Consider the following 12,018-nt stretch of genomic DNA (forward strand, 5'->3'; position numbering starts at 1 on the left):
GAGAATAAATGTTGTATAGCTGATTACATCATTAATGCTTCAGACAACCTGTTAAACTTTTGATTTAATCACCACGAGTGATGTAGTCATTGCCTATGAGCAAAACCTCAGTGTTCCAAAATGTTACAAATATTAGCCAAAATTGCAATTTAAAACGTGTACAATTTTACAAACACGTTTTAAAGTCTCATGATTTGCATAGATAAGTGAATAAAATAATTTTCAAAAACTTGTGTGTATTGTGTATTTGTTTAATTAAGTCACTTTTAAACGGACGTTGTTTAAAAAAAAATAAAATCTGTAAAAAAATATATAAGCAATTTCATATGTGCCTCCAAATGTATTTTGAAGAAAAAGTTCCAAATTTAGGCTAGGACAGATTTGAACAGATATTTCTGTGCACTTTGTATTTGTTTAAGTTACTTTTAATCGTACTTCATACTTTGTTTGAAAAAAAAAACTTTGTTTAAATTATCTCTTTTAAGTCGTTTTTCTCTTTTAAGTCATTCATGTTAAAACAAAAAAATGAAAGGGCGACGTCACAAAGGCCCCCCGACCTATTTCCCTTTTCCTTTTAAAGCGCTGTAACCTACACGAGCGTAGTTATACATAAGTGGGTCGGTTTACCGAAGTATCTCACGCCTCTTCCATCTCCTTCCGCCGCCGGTCTTTTAGCCCTGCGCGCAGTAGAGCCGTCTGAATATCGCTGGGAGGGTAAGTGATTTTATTTTGTATTAATGTATTCCAACTTATCCGCTGCGGTATCTATAATGGTATTTTGTGTGTTTTGCGGCATCAATGTGGCGTCAATGCACGGGGGGGCTTCGGCTTGTCAGAGAATTTAAGAACCGGCGTAGAGAACTGGCTCCTTTGTGTCCTCCATTGCTCTAGTAACACATCAAAGGGCAGCTAGCCTACTGGCTAGCCGGCGACTAAATCCCTCAAATTCACCAGCGTAAACCTTTTCATTACCGGGGAAAATATGTGGAAAATGTGTGTTTTACGAGGTTAGGTTTTCGAGAAATGTCGTGTGCTGAAACGAGTCGTATTTAGGTCACATTTTTTATCACCGGCGTAAGTGTCTCATGAGGCACCAGTTAGACGCTTGGCGTATCTATGGACGCTGTCAATGTTATATCTACGATAGTCCCTCTTTCTTGAGAGGAATTCGAAAATGTTTTAACGAAAATAAACCAACATTTAAATTGTGCTCATTTGGTTACATCTAGAGGATGGTTTCAACGTATGCGACGTAAGCCGAATGTGTACGTACGTCGGAACGCACGAGAATGTTCTACCTCGGTACTAGTCAGAATTATGGAAAATACTTCAGGAAAAACAGTTATTGTTCATGAATAAAAAGTCAAATATATCTTTTAGTGTCTGTATAGGAAGCTGCCCTTGACTTTTATATGTTGCACTCATTAAAACTGCAATGGACGAACAAATGTCTCAAGACTTGGAGCTTTGATGGAGCACACATGACAGAAAGATTTATGATTTCCCTTCTAATAGCGGAAACATAAACTGAATTCTTATCTCGAAACATGCTCGAAATCTCACAAATGCAAAGTAGAATAAATGTTCGTTCTAAACGTACCTATGCGCTGGGTCATACAGATTGGAAAATGAAGCTACGTGATGCTTCATGAAATAATTGTATTTAGTTTGACTCCTCTAGATGGCACCAAACCCTCGTCTTTAAACCAGTCCTTCTCAAATAGCCTCACTGGGGAGGCTCGGATGACCCTAGGGAAAAGACTTTGTTTTTGCCATGTGAAGTGTAATTGCAATCAAATAAGGGTTCGCATTTTTTTTTTTTTTTAATTTCAGGCACTTTGATGCGCTTGGTTAGTTTTTCCTTCTGTTTTAGACTGACTTGTAACCTGTATAAACACTAAAAAAAAGTAGTTAAGTTTTTTTAAAGTTGATTTATATATGTAATATTTTGTTAAGAAGAATCCTGTTTTAGGTCTACTTATACAACTTTTATAGATAATAATCTTATTTGGAGTTGGTCCGTTAATTTGGGGGGGTGGGGGCTTTTTAAGTGGGGTTTTCCTTTTCCTTAGGAGCTTTGCAAAAAAAAAAAAATGGAGTGACACTCCATTAAACCAATAGTGCCCAAGAGGAGACAAAAAATGAAACCATGCCATTGAGTTCCTCAAGTAATTGGTTACTTTGGTCCATAAAGGCATCATTACATTAATGTTTGAGTACTTACCGTGGATAAGCCGCCCCAATACTTTGGCAACAATGTCATAACGATAGCAAAAAAGAATAAATCTCACCTTTTGTAAACTCTCCCAGCCTGCTTCAGCCTGCTCGCTTCTTTTACTGAAAATAATGCTGTAACAACCTCAGCTAACACTAGCTGCTGTTAGCTGCAACAGTCACTTCCTGTTACAGTAACAGCCAATTGAGGTTCCTCGTTACGGTAATTATTGTAAGAATACGGCTGATTTGTGCGTCAAAAATCTGCTTATGTGGCTGACCGATCAAATTTCCTCAAATGTCAAATTTACAAAATAAATAAACGTTACTGTTTATAATACACACCCATATTTTGGCATGGAGGTGTGTGTCTTATATTTGGGGAAATTTCAGTAAATTCTTAAGCGATTGAATACTTTCATACTTCATTATCCAAAGTAATCAATACCTTCCTTTACCCCAAAATTTGAAACTAAACTTAAAAAGGTGAAGGGGAAAAAAGGTGAATGGAATTGAATGTCTGATCTCTTAAAACACACCAATATACGTCTTTGGTACCGAATGAGTTAATGTCAGCAATTGGGATAGCCTCCCGAGATGGATCGCACACTACTCTGCATGCGATTGATCGGGCCCGGTCTCAGGCTCAGGAGGATATTGATAGTTGAAAGTTAACGATGTTTTGGCACGTTGGTTTGCAGAACATGTCGTCGTGCGGGCTGTGGAAAGAGAGCCTGGCCCTAGCCGAGGACTACATAAGCCTGTGCCGCTCGGCGGACCCGGGCGCGGCCCCTCCCCCTCCCAGCGAGGCGGCCGCCACCATGAGGCGCGTGGGCCGGCACGCCGAGTCGCTGAACGAGGCGTCCTTCCGGAGCCTGGCGGAGACCTTCCTCGGGCAGTGCGGCCCCGACCCGTGCCCGGGCCTCCGGAGGGTCATGGAGGAGATGGTGAGCGACGGACTCTTGAACTGGGGGAGGGTGGTGTCCCTCTTCGCCTTCACCGGGGTGTTGGCCAGGATGTTGCGCGAGCACGGCGAGCGGGAGGAGAGCGCCACCAAGTTGGGGCTGGACCTCAACGAGTGGCCCCAAACCTGCAGGAAGTTGGCCGAGACCATTGCCGACTTTCTGGGAGAGGAAAAGAAGGAGTGGATGCTGCAGAACGACGGCTGGGTAGGTGCCCCGGAGCATTTCTCTCGTACCGATTCCAAACGAGTCTTTTACAGGAACGCCGCGTACCAAACAAAAAGTGTATCGAAAAGATTAGATGGTAAATTTGTCATCTGTCGGCACGCTAATTTCAAAAGCGTTTTGCTTTTCTGGCACCTTGGCGCCAAGCAACTATGTTGTTAAGTGACTTGAAGAGCTTCATTCGGTCGGCGTTGGGGTCGTCCCCGCATGAGGGAAAAACGGATTTTTTAAATGCGATTGAAGTCGAATCTAGTAATGCAAATTTGGAGTGGCGTTACGAAGGCTACCTGTGCCAAGTTTGCAAAAAGTCCCGGTGTGACTTCATGACGTTTGGAAAGCACGCATTTGCAATTTACAGTCAAAGGTTACTCAGCGCAAAGGTTGCAAGCAAACATGTTTGTGTACTTATTTTATTCAAACATTTAGGGGCTTCACATTCGGTCCAAAAACACACACAAGATGTTTTTATTTGGCTACTGGAAAAAGTTCTATATTTGAAGCCAGACGCCTCATAAATAGTCGTTTTTCTAGTCAGCCTGGGATTTCTGCTTTTATGAATGGGATCACACACCCACACACCCACACCCACACCCCCCTCCTCTGTGGAGTTGGCAGCTGCCTTCAACTGCCACAAAGGCAGCTCAGCCACATAGACTTCAACTTGTGTGTGCGTAGTGAGCATTGCACCAAATTTGTGTCGTCATTGTGAGACAAAGCAGCAGCTGTGTACACCATGGCAACAGGTGCATGTGCTCTTTGTCTTCTTTTTACCTGCACGTTGACTTACATGCTTTTTTTTTCTAAGCACGGCTAGTTGAGTCTTGTGTGACTTACTCTGTGTGTTTGTGTGTGTGCGTGTGTGTGTGTGGGTTTGGGGCATTTTTACTGGTGCGAAATTGTGAGTTTCGTGTTACAACTTGACTTTTTTTTTTTTTCATTATTTCTGATGATGATTTTGCTCCAGTAAAATTATGCTTCCATCTCAATTACAATTATGCATGTGTTTAGTATAGCAACTTAATTACTTTAAATACAGAAGTGCTAATGTAATTTAATACCTAAATTGAGTAGTTTAGGTACTCAAGTATTAAAATCAGTTATACATTAGTGCTAAAGTATTCAATTACGTTGGTACTTTGGGTAATTTATAAAGAGTCTTGCAAAATAATGTCACAAACGGATCGATATTTTTGTATTACATGAAGAACCTTTTTTTCCTCTCACAATTGCAGTAAGTGCTACGGGTTAAGTTTGAAGTTGGGCAAGAAACGGCCTAGTTGCGCCCTCTGCCGAGTGTTGAATGCCACGACACCTCGCCGAGTGTAGCAAACGCGATGGTTTCTTTGTTGTTGCAGGAGGGTTTCTGCAAGTCGTGCAGCAGCGGCAGACAGTCGAGTCCGGACGCATCCATGAAGACGGCGCTGTTGGCCGCGGCCGGCGTGGGCCTGGCCGGACTCACCTTCCTGCTCGGCCGCTAACTCCTTTTGCGTGGTCACAACATTTGTTTTTCCGTGGTCTCATCCCAACACCAATGCTGCGACGTGGGGCGCCCGAATGTTTGGACACACACTCGCACACACACGGGCGTTGGTCTCTTGCTCCGCGCGATTGTACAACCAATCGGAATGCCTTGTTGACACACGTTGGGAGCCGGCGGCCGTAAACGTTTGGCCGGCTCGAGACTGCCTTGTCTCCTGCTACAACGTGGAAAGTAATATATTATATTTATATCATATGAAACCCTTTTTCTAGACTGACTTGCGTTCTTTTGACTTGTTTGAGATTTTTTGGATGCGTGTGCGAATTGTGTGGGTCATTTTTTTTTTTTTTTTTGTCAGGCCCGGTCAGCAGGGCTGGCATGGCCATTTCACTATGGTGCTATTTGCTTGTCAAATGTTACCTTGTTTTAAATGTACTTTGTTTGTTCAATGCCAGGGACCAATGACATTTCAGAACAAGAACTTAGCAACCTATTTTTACATTGTTTTGGTTGTATTTATTCGTCACCTTTTTGTAATAAAAAGTCTCAACGTACAGGTTTTGCAGCGTGTCTTCATGATGTAAGAAATGCATGGTACACTACTCGTTTTTAAAACCGCCGTTTGTTAATTTGTCAAGAATAGACATTTCAAATAAGACATGGTTGAAACACGCTGCACCAAACAAGCTATACCTGATTCTGTCAAATGAATCATGTTATTTATATAAACATGGGTGTGATACAAGCCGTCAGGGTTTGTAAAAAATTGTGTTCAACTTTATTGCCATTTTGATGGTGCACTATTTTTAATGCGTTCAGAGGAAAAAAAATCACCTTACTGCATATTGACATTTTTAATGCCTAAATATACATGGTTGTTCCAACAAACCATATAGATGAATTTTCTTTTGTTAATTCTGTGTTTATGAATAGTTGTTCATCTTCGCATGCTTGCAGTTGCTTGGCAACCAGTTCAGCCTTGCCTACTGCCACAAGACCGCTGGGATAGGCTCCAGCGTGCCCATAACCCTCGTGAGAATATGGGACGAATCTATTGGTTAGTTGGGTTAGCATGGGTTAACGAAAGGCTCTATACCTGGTTGTATTTTTTCCAAGGTCAATAAAAATGAATGTTGGAAATTTAATCCAAAATGAAACTCAAGACTTGCGGGAGTGGAAACGCGGGTTTATTTGATGGCATCAGTAGTCACGTTACAGAAAACATGATGGCCAATGAAAAGGCCAAAACAAGCTGTTTGCCCCTCCCCTTTCTTGATTTGTCTTGATTTGCAAAAATTTGATGGCAAAGCAAGCATACACTTTTTGTCATTGAATCCAATTAGAGCGAATTCTTAGCACCGCGCCCCGTTTCTGATTATATTAAGCGTCAAGCAGACGGCCACGATGGGAGCAGCTTCCACGTACTCCAGGTGGGCCGACAGTCTTCTGAGGCGAGCATCGTGTGTCACGCTCTTTTTGTCGTTTCAGCGTGCACAGTCATCAAAAGAAGGACGGTCGACGGAAGCTTACTCATCACGCTCTGCTCTTATCTGCAAATACAGCACAGGAAACCACTATGACTCCACAGACATCCAACTAGGGTTAAATAACGATCTTCCGGTAATTTGTTATGGCTTATGCCGACTTTAAAATGCAGCAAACCTCATTTTAATGAATAATATGGACATAAATTATTTTAAAGGTTGACTTGACTCGTCTTTCACCTGCCGTAGCAGAATATGGAATTATATTTGTGCCGCAATTACGGGCAAGCAATGAACGATTTTGAGCGAGCAAAAATCAATATTGAGCACAGAAAAATATATTGAGCGAACAAAGATACATTTTTAACACAAAAGAATATTATCCTTGGAGAAAAATAGTTATAAACACAGAAGAACAATTAACACATTTCCACTTTATTACAAATGACAACTGTAAAGAAAGTTTAAAGAGCAATATTTTTTTTTATATACTTCAGTTTTAACTGCTTGGCAACAGACTACTTTCCTCGTGAGATAAATTTTATTTGAGACTCATTTAAAACCATCAAGTGAAATCTAATATTTGAAGGGCAGGGTCTAAGTGGATCGATAAAATTTCAGTTAATTTCAGCAGGGAAAACTGATTATTAGTCAATTGAGTTACAAGGCTTTTCAGGGAACAAATCGCATTTGTAAATCAAGGTAGGGCTGTCATATTAAAATAACATGACCTTGTGTGGCATTGTCAAATTGACGCCGCCACCTTGTGGCATGCAAAGGGAACTGACCTCGGGAGCTTTCAATAATTCTTTGCTGCCTTCTTGTGGCATTACAGGCGACTGGAAACACTTTTTCGGGGAGAACGTCTATTCTAACCTAACCTTAAACACTAACTCTGACCCAAACCTAGCGTAACCCTCTAGCCCTAAACCCTACTGCTAAACCCTAACCTTAAACCCCTAAACCATAAACCTCCCCATAATACGAAACCCTAACCCTACTCCTAAAAATCTAACCCTACCACTAACTCCAACCCTAACTCTATCATTAACCATCTAACAATAACCACTAACCCCTAACCCATCCCTAAGCCCTAACCCCAACTCTAACACTAATCCTACTCCTAAACCTAAACCTAACCTAACCATCTATCCCTAACCCCCTAACCCTAAACCTAACCCCTGGCCCTAACTCTAACACTAACCATCTAACCCTAACCCCTAACCCCTAACCCACCCCTAAGCCCTAACCCCAACTCTAACACTAATCCTACTCCTAACCCAAAAACCTAACCCTAACCTAACCATCTATCCCTAACCCCCTAACCCTAACCCTAACCCCTGGCCCTAACTCTAAACCTAACCACAACCCCCTACTCTAAACCCCAACTAATATACATGGTGGTAGTTGCATATTCAGCCATGCAGTGGAAGGGTTTGTAATTGTTCTGACAGTCATCATATATAACTAGCATCAATTATGAAAAAGGGACATTATTTGTGGTCCATAATCATTTTCAGATGAATTATGTGACAATGGATAATAAGCGCAGTGAAGGTTTTAACTTTGTCGTATAACTCACCATCGCATCTTATTACTTCATGCGCGCCAGCTCGGAAGTGATCTAGACACACACAAGCATATGTATTAATGAAAGCTGACAATTATGTAAAGAGGGAATTAAGCCATGATTTTTTTAATATAATAATAATATTAATATGTTACTTCTACAAGACCAAATATGACTGTCAAATTGATATCGTCCACTTCCGTTTTTCTAAGCTGGTTGCCAGGGCACACAGCGACGGTTCACACTCAAACACACCTAAGGGCGCTCTGGAGTGTCCAATATACCATTCATGTTTTGGGGAATTTGGGAGGAAACAGGAGTTCCCAAGGAAAACCCTGGCAGGAATGGGGAGAACATGCAAACTCCACACAGGAAGGCCGGGGCCGAAACAACGACCTCCGCATGAATTCATATTGTGTTTGTGAAATAAGACTTGAATATCAAAACCCACCTTGTAATTATCCATCGAAGGAGGCGGCCATTTTGCAACTTTCTATCAATTGAAGATGACGTCACAGTAGCTAAGGGTACTCAGGGTACGTTCAATCACCTGTTTTCTGAGTTTGACCACGTGACATTCAAAAGCTAAGCTGTGATTGGTCATTACCTGAGTCATGAGCAACTGTGATGTCATTTTCAGGCACCGGCAAGTGGCAAGATGGCCGCCTCCTCTAATGGCTAAAACGGGTGGCTTAAATCCTCTTCCACAAATGGAATATTAATCGCAATGCCATTTTTAATCCAGTAAGACTGCATGGAAGATGAGTGTGAGGAAAACTTTAAGAATTGTGAGTGTGCGATGTCACTCACCTCTCCCATGTTTGGAAAGCGTCCTTTTTCCAACTTGGAGAAGATCAGAATTCCATTCACCTTCACTTCGAAACTCGCTGAGGGCAAAGTGTAAAGTAGCATTATTCCATGGCCTCTTTTTTTTGCATTTTTTTCCTCAATTGTTTTTTAGCTTAAGCTCTTTAAAATTTTAATAGTACCATGTGGGCTACATCAAATAGGACCTTTGTTAGCTGATGATGAATGCCTTTCTAATTGTTGAAAACTATTTCCACCAGCAGCCACACCCACCTTGCAGCGCCACAATGAAAAATAGAAGCCAATTGGCAACAAGTTGCAACTTGATTTTCTAACGTTGGGGTGCCAATTTTATCCCTCTGGGCTTGAGGTGGCAACACAAGAAAAAAAGTTGCAAAAGTTCAAGTTTACAGCAACTTTTATGGCTACCCACGTTTCATTGACCTGCAATAAGGCCACGCTTGAATTTATTCACCTCTTGATGTTTGAGTAGGTGTGAATTGGAGGGCGTTTCCAAAATTTTGACTGGTGTAACATGTTTTTTTTTAAGATCTTAAACGTTGTAAATACTAACTTTAAATACTAAAACTAATTTCAATTTCAGGTTTTTATTTATATCTTTCATTTTTTGACAAAGTAATTGTTTACTGTAAGACATTAAGTACAGTATTTATGTAATCCTATTATTTTGAGGACGGCTGTACCAAGTAATGTATTACTTAAGCTACTCAAGTACTAAAATACTTGATTACTTGTGATACTAAAGTACTTTTGTAATCAATTACTCCAGTACTTCATTTATTAGTTGCCTTTAAAGAACCTCCTGTAAATATGTATATATATATATATATATATATATATATATATATATATATATATATATATATATATATATATATATATATACATATATATACATATATATACATATATATATATATATATATATATATAGATATATATATATAGATATATATATATACATATATATATATATATATATATATATATATATATATATATATATATATATATATATATATATATATAGATATATATATATATATACATTTTATCATCCAGTTTCATCATATATTGTAAAACAAAAACAATATTAATGGAAAAGTACTTTTTCTGCCGACATGTGAGGTTACTCTGACTTGGCCCTGAAACTTGCCCTCGAGCTCTCTGGTGAGCTCGCGGACCTTCGAGCCGTAACCTCAGGAGCCGCTGGAACACAGCAAAAACAACAACAACAACATGTGGACGTTTCCCATCAGTAGACAACAAAACACTTCCTGTCTAGAAAAGCAAAAAAAAAAAAAGAGGGCCAACTCACCAGTACTCTATATCGACGTTGAGCATTTTGCTTGCTTTTTTTGGGCGGGGGCCGTTGGATGAGCAGCACGCGACAGGACGGTTCTTTGGGTGTGATGAAAATGCAAAGTCACGTCTGTCTCGCTTGGTTTTATTTAAGATAGAATGAAAACACACCCAGTGGGAGGGATCCATGCCTCCACCCGGTCTGACAAGTTGTTACATGAACGAGTCGTGCTCGTCTGGGGGCCATTTCCTGTTTCTTTCAACTCCAACTGGCAAACAACCACAAAATAAGTCTTCTGTGCTTCCCCTTGCTGCACATCCGCATTTGGAAATAACCCCAAATACAATGCAAAAAGACCATTTTTCAAGTTACCAAAATTGATCTAAAATTTAACGTAGAGAGGATTTGATGTGCTCACTTTAAAATTATAAATCTGCATTTTCAATCAAAAAGTGCCATATAACAATTTCAATAATTACGCAATAAGTGTAATATGTGCTTTTTGTGCCTTGTTTCACTTTCAGAATGAGCAGTTCAAGTCACATCATAATTGTTATTGTTTCACTTTCATTTTTGGACTTCGGTTATCAAAATATGCTGATGTTAAGCATCATTTCAATATGAATCAATAAAAGTATTCAAATATTAAAGGAATATCTTTGAAATATTTTTAAACCACATGAAGATATGCCTTGATATCTGTTCAATTCATTGTGACCACTCACACAACTCGGAATCTTTTTCAAATAGTCCTTCCTCATCAGAATGCAAAATGCCATTTATCCACTCAACAAGTCTTCAGAAATGTCCCCGTGATTTTTTTAACAAGGAAAATGTCACTCTAATTTTGTAATTAGAAAACTACTTTTTAGTTTTTGACAGGACAGGACAAAAGGAATGTTAGTGTTTGTCTTCATGTTGCTGCTGCTGTTGCTGAAAAAAAAAAAAAAAGCTTAAACACTTCCCTGGTGAAATTGATGGAAATTCATTTTATCCATTCAAACAACACACCCACAAGTCTCCAAAGGTTTTTTTTGTATATAAGGAAAACTACACAAATTTTGTATTATCCAAAAAAAAAAAAAGGAAAATAAATAGTGCTTGTCTAGCTGTGTTGCTGCATTGTTTGAGTTTAACAATCCGTTGCACAGCCTAAATTTCTTGAAACTTGAGTTGGCTCTCGTATTTCAAAGCATTGGTGGGGCTTTTTTTTTTTTATACAAACATTTTTTTTTTTATTTAAACCCAGAACACTAAAAATAGTGAATAAAACACACTGTAAAAACAGTTGGGTGAGAAATAACGCAATGTGGGTAAGGAAAAGACCAACTCATTTTAACCCAAATTTCTGGTTTGCTTTTGATAAAATAACTATGAATGCAGTGGATCATTTTGTAAAAGACAACCTCAAAAATCTTGTACAAAACAACCCAGAAATTTGGGTCAAAATGACCCAAAATATTGAATCAGTCCCTTTTTGAACAATAATTGGGATCATTTTTAATCCAACTTTTTTAGGGTGTTAAAAAAAATCACAAATGATTGGCTTACAAAAAAATATATATTTTCAATAAAAAAATAAAACATTTAAACATAAAAAGTAACAAAAAAATCACTAAATATAAATGGAAAAAAACATTACATTGGACATTTGATTGCTATGCAGCTGCATTCTTCAGCCAAAACATATTAAAAATATGTTAAAAATATAAAATCAAGAATAAAAAGGCAGGAACAATAGGACCAAATCAGAGACAATTGAGAAAACCTAGGACATAAAAACTCAGGACATAAAAACAAGAATGTTAGGAAAAATAGATAAAATTCTAATTGATACTAAAATCGTCCCCAAAGTGAAAAATGAATTGAATTCAAATATTGTACAGTATCTGAAGAACAGTGAAAATGTGCATATTGTTGGAGACAGAAGATTCAAATCAGCATTCCTTGAT

The 12,018-nt window shown here is 39.0% G+C and overlaps 1 protein-coding gene and 1 long non-coding RNA gene across 2 annotated transcripts; one reads left to right on the forward strand and one right to left on the reverse strand.

The window, feature by feature from the left end:
- Positions 1 to 582: 582 nt before the first annotated feature.
- On the forward strand, positions 583 to 5,435 carry bcl2l10 (BCL2 like 10). The gene is made up of 3 exons (XM_088412434.1): positions 583 to 714; positions 2,916 to 3,383; positions 4,757 to 5,435. The coding sequence occupies exons 2-3, from the start codon at positions 2,919 to 2,921 to the stop codon at positions 4,877 to 4,879; spliced, it is 588 nt and encodes a 195-aa protein (XP_088268560.1). The 5' UTR covers positions 583 to 714; positions 2,916 to 2,918; the 3' UTR covers positions 4,880 to 5,435.
- A 611-nt stretch (positions 5,436 to 6,046) lies between these two features.
- On the reverse strand, positions 6,047 to 10,249 carry LOC148424502 (uncharacterized). Its single transcript, XR_015865301.1, has 5 exons — positions 10,082 to 10,249; positions 9,872 to 9,972; positions 8,746 to 8,822; positions 7,948 to 7,989; positions 6,047 to 6,431 (listed from the first exon to the last, which is right to left on the reverse strand). It is a non-coding gene; the product is annotated as an uncharacterized LOC148424502 (long non-coding RNA).
- Positions 10,250 to 12,018: the final 1,769 nt, after the last annotated feature.

Source organism: Hippichthys cyanospilos, chromosome 4 (assembly GCF_059441005.1).
Source record: "Hippichthys cyanospilos isolate Australia breed blue-spotted pipefish chromosome 4, RoL_Hcya_1.0, whole genome shotgun sequence".
NCBI classification, from domain to species: Eukaryota; Metazoa; Chordata; class Actinopteri; order Syngnathiformes; family Syngnathidae; genus Hippichthys; species Hippichthys cyanospilos.